General features: G+C 33.6%; 1 protein-coding gene across 1 annotated transcript in view; it reads left to right on the forward strand.

Moving 5' to 3' along the window:
• The window catches only part of LOC106884224 (GTPase-activating Rap/Ran-GAP domain-like protein 3), a 1,434,052-nt gene that overhangs the window by 276,515 nt on the left and 1,151,989 nt on the right, over positions 1-5,548 (forward strand). Inside the window, exon 2 of the mRNA XM_052965840.1 lies at positions 5,418-5,486. Coding sequence (XP_052821800.1) covers positions 5,418-5,486 — 69 coding nt within the window. The remainder of the gene's footprint in view (positions 1-5,417; positions 5,487-5,548) is intronic.

Raw genomic sequence — 5,548 nt, forward strand, 5'->3', positions numbered from 1 at the left:
AGTGGAAATACACTTCACTTTATCGTGCAGTTACTGTTAATACTTCATTTAGAGAATTAACATTGCTTGTTTTCACTTTTTCGATATCAGTGAAGAATTTCACTGGAAAAATATACTTAAGGTTGCCAAGAATTTATATCTCTCATCGAAGGTCGGTAGCTATCGGACGCTGACGAAGGGAAATAACCCTGAAACCCGGGTCCGTTCGTGCTACGATCGCGATGAGAGGAATAACTTCCATTGGCAAAACAAACAGGACACAGTAGTGTGTCGATAAGCCAGCTGGAGGAGATGTCCTCCTGGGGCTAAAGCAACAGTAACATCCACCCCTAGGGGTCAGCCACACTTAAGTGGTAATACACTTCACTATATATACATATATATACATATATATACTAATAGAGAGAGAGAAAGCAACATGAATTCACTATCAAGGGGTTTCGCGCTGATCATTCAATGACAACCCATTTTCTGTGTTTTATTAAAATATAAAAAAATGAAAACCTCTATGTTCGTTATTCAACCGTTGCATAACGTCCTGAATATTGGCCATATTCCCACACCATATCAACCAGTGAGTGCGTGTGTGCGTGTGAGCCTGTGTTTCAATATTTTGTTGCAAATCAGAGATCTCACATGCTACATTGAACTGAGACGAACCAGCACATCAATAATGAAGAAGGAGTAGGAGAGACGAGTGAGGGTTAAAAAGAAAGAAGAGAAAAATTAGATAGAGATATCAGAGAAATAGGCAAGATATAAGAGGGAAATATATTATGGTGAAATGAAGAACACCTAATGTGAAGCCATTTCATTATTCATGTATATGTGTGCATTAGACTATTGACGTGTTGTTTTTCGGATTTGTAAGAGTTGCTTCTTAAAGTGTCTTTGTGTTTCTGTAATACCAATGATCTAGCGTTTAAACAGAGGTCTTCTCTGAGTAAAATTTATTGGGTGTTCTTTTTTCTCTGTAGTACATAACTCATACGTTGCTTTCATTTGTAGGATTAAGTTTAATGCTGCAATCATAAGCTTTTCTGCCAGCGAATAATTCTTACTTCTTGATAAGCGTTTAAAACGATTTTATGCAATATCAAATATATCTTGTTTCTTGAGAGTATTGACGTATTCTCGAAAAGCGCTGTCTTAATGATGGCTGGCAGCATATCCGCTTGTTGCTCTTAGATACCTTATTTATGGTTGCATTAACAATTTTCTATGTGAATTTATCTTTCGGGCCTCAGTTTAATTTCTTGCCTTTCGAATAATATTTTATTCTATCGAAACGAACATTCCTAACGACCACTGAACCACATGGACTCGTTAATAAAAAAATCTATTGAGGACATAACAATATAAATACGAATTCTACTGATTCTGTTTGTTCCCCATGCTTTATATATCTTCATATTAACATTAGTTAATTGTAAAATTTAATTCCATTTTATCAAAAATAAATTGGCAAATAAAGAATATACATCTAAAAGAATAATTTATGATTCCCTTAATACTGTTGCCTTGCGTATTTGTGCTATACTATCGTCACTTTTTACATATTAAGTACGTAAATATAAGGGATAACAATTTTCAGAAATAAAACTTGAAGCCAAAAGACGCTCACGGATGCCAGGATTTCCAGTTCATGTGAATATTGCATATTTAAAGTAGGTTGACAACTTGAAACATTCTTTCAGAGTAAGTGCTTCCAAAATATTCTAAAGTTCTTGTGAGTCAAGATAATTATTTTATGGCAGTCAATCGAGAATAATTTGTATTCAGAAACTAAAGATCATCTCCATATCAGTTGGAAATTCTAAGTGAAATACTTTAAATCATGTCAGACACTAATAATCATTATTAAAATCATTTTAATCAATGTAAGGGATACAATATGAAAATATCGTAGTTAATAATATACAGAGTATTTAAATACTCCTTAAGTAGTAAACTAAAAATAATGTCCGGTAGATTTATTGGGCATTATCAGTATGACTCCAAACAGACTGTGTATCTTAATAGCGACTTATTCAAAGAAGAAGTCTAAACGAATAAGAAAACATTTGTTTCATTACATAATTTGGATACAGCTGGTGTCACATTAGTTTGATCAAGTTTCACCTCCATAACATTAACTGATAGAAATACTGTGAAATAAACTCACCGATTGCATTTCCATTTAATAGAGTTAGATACCTTACAGTGATTTATATGTCAAGACTAAATTTCTTGCATAGTATTAGAACTGTAGAAACGTAATTAATATTTGCTCTACGTTTTCTTTCTCTTGAGCCATATATGCCTAAATGATGTACGTCCGATGATTAAAGGGTCTATAATTTGTATTTATTCACAGATTCCGAGCTACACCGATGCATTTAAATATCACTAGTGAACTTTATATTGTCTCTAACAACTATGACGTAGTGCACAGCATTTTCGTCCAACAACACTAAATAATTAATTGTTCTTCACCCGGCTGTACTCACTTCCACAATGCGTTAAAGCATAATAAAGCATGATCTTGGATTGACGAAAATAAGAGATATAAGCAAAAGTAACTTCATTAAAGGGTTACCGAATTCATCGTCCGAAAGTCCAGTATAAACTACACGGACAAAAGTCATGAATACACAGAAAATCTAAAATATATAGAACAAACACATAGAAGCAGTAGATCTAGGAAAATAAACATAATTTATCTAAACCACTTACTGACTTAATGTAGCATCCAATACAGATAAAATACCCATGAATAAGTTATGAATGTTTCTACGGTAGAAATGAATATTTTAAGCTCATCGATAAGAATACTTTATAAAATAGCTACACTTGCGATGATTTCCTCGCAATAAATGCCCTGTCATGTGAAGTTTGTAGAAATGAGGACAATGATGATGGAGAATGGTTTCTTACTTAGACACAAAATCCTTCAAATTCGAGATGGGATAGTTGATAGTGTCGATATCAGCACTTAACTGGCATTTTCATTTTATCAATACAAGATGGAAGAGAAGCATGTAATTAAAGATAAATCACTGGTTAGTTTTTAAGTGTATAGATTATCAAAACAAACAACTCCCGGTTTCATGTGATTCCAACTTTATCCCAAATTTTCAAACATTTCTACAACATCAGATTTCCGTCTACTCCTTCAATGAAGTATCTGCTCACACAGGTTTTGTCAGCCTAGGGCTACACTAAAAAATACATGCCAAGGTTCTGTGTTGTTGGACGTAGGCCAAGATCATATGGTTGGGATGTCAGCTTTATAACCATATGCCTTTGACTAAACCATTAAAAATTACAATTTTTGTGACGTCAGAAATGTTCATAATTTATCATTGAACATTGACATTTTATCAGTTTTTCGTCAAAACAAGTAAAAGAAAATCTAGGGGCCTAAGGACGAACAATTCTTCACTATTGGACCATTAAAACAAAATTCATGGTGGAAAAATTAGTGTCCTACCGATTTCATTAATAATTAATATAGTTAAGCTGAATGGGAATCTATTCTATTTTCATTGAATGTCACACACTTGTAGTAGAACACCTAGTCCACATAAGACAATATAATTCATGAATTTAATATGAAATAACAGAAACTTAATTAAAAGCCATTTTTTGTTCTATTTTAAACGAAATTAACATATGCACTTGGAGTGTATGTGTTGGAATGTAACATAATATATATGTGTGTGTGTGTGTGTGTGTGTGTGTGTGTGTGTGTGTGTGTCTGTATGAATATATGTATGTATATATATATGTATGTATATATGTATATATGTATGTATGTATTCATGTGTGTATGCTACGTTTATATGCTTTCAGTAACTCATAGAATGGCGAACAATCTAAGCCTCACATGATATTAACTCTGTTGCATTTTCAATGAACTTGACAATATTTGTGTGTTTTACACTTACATACAAACATGCATGCATACATACATACATACATACATACATCTATCTTATAATGTCACCTGTAACAAAACACATGTCACTAAAGAATATTACAGCCGAGTAAAGAAAATTTGAACCTCGGAACTCTCTGCATTCCATAAAACAGTGGCTCACAGTGTGTTTGCAGTGCCAGTACTCTTACTACCATTTGGGCTCCTTGATTGGGGGCTTCATGAGATCCGAGCCATTAGGACTGGTAATCTTTTTCAATCACGTAGACTAAAGGAAAAACTCAAATCTAGGAAGCCATATTTGTAACCTCAAGTACAGCGGTATAACACACAGCATTAAGTGGAATATGTTAGAGATATCTAGGGCATACTTCAAAGAAGTTTAGGCTCTGTATACCTGAAAGAACATACATTTTTATTAAATCGAAAAACTGCACTGACCTACTTAACTCGAGAGTTCAGATATTTACAAGATGAATGCATTTTGACAAGATTCTCCTTTTGAACGGGAAGGTGTCACTGTCACTAGATTCGATACACACTTTAAAGATATTCAACTTTTCTCTCATTCGGATATTTCACAAGGCGTAATGTTTTAAATGAAAACACCGAGTTAAAATTCATTAAAACTTCAAAATTAACCACGCTCTTCATTTAAGGGATAACAGGATATATGCTAGATTCCATAAGTAGAATCATCCCAATTCCCTTGGTTAAAGAGTTTTATCGTTTTGCTTTCTTGCATTTTCTGTTTTAGTATTTCATCAGGTTATTTGAGTCTGAACAATTGCGGGATCGTGAATGACAAACTATACAAGCATGACCGATTAGTGCAAAATCTGATCATGAAACTTGAAGTAGCTTACGTATAATATAACTCCTTTATTCACAAATTTAAATTCATCTCTCAATGAACTGCGTACATTTTTACGATCCTAATAACATCCGAACAGTTCTCTAATATATATAGCAAAATATATATCAAAATTGCACACAATTTATACATTTATATATTTTATAAGGTAGAATATTTACATAGACTAACGGCTTCGCGTTTTGTTATTCATGACTAGGAAATTGGTGAAAATATTGCAGTTACGTAGTACCTTGAAGGTACATGTTGGTTGCATGAAAGTTTATGCAACCAACATGGACTAAAAACTACTTAGTAGCAATATTTATACCGATTTCACAGTCATGACTAGTAAAAAGCGAAGCTGGTGGACTACACAAATATTCTATCTCTTAAAATATATTAAAAATACATGAACTAGGTGCCTATTGCTTCTTTTGTTATATTTTTCTCACCACATGGGAGAAAATCTATTCAAACAAACACACACACACACACACACACACACACACACACACACACACACACACAGAAACTCACACACACACACACGCACACACATGTCTATATTAACACACATATATATATATACATACGGACAGAACTACATTACAATTTACTCCTTTATTCTTTTACTTCTTTCAGTCCAGAGAAGGCGGCCATGCTGGAGCACAGTACCGCCCTGAAGAGTTTTAGTCAAACGAATCGATCCAGGTACTTATTTTTTTAAGCCTGGAGCTTATTTATCCGGCCCTTTTGCAAAGTTACGGGGACAT

Source organism: Octopus bimaculoides, chromosome 2 (assembly GCF_001194135.2).
Source record: "Octopus bimaculoides isolate UCB-OBI-ISO-001 chromosome 2, ASM119413v2, whole genome shotgun sequence".
Classification (NCBI taxonomy): Eukaryota; Metazoa; Mollusca; class Cephalopoda; order Octopoda; family Octopodidae; genus Octopus; species Octopus bimaculoides.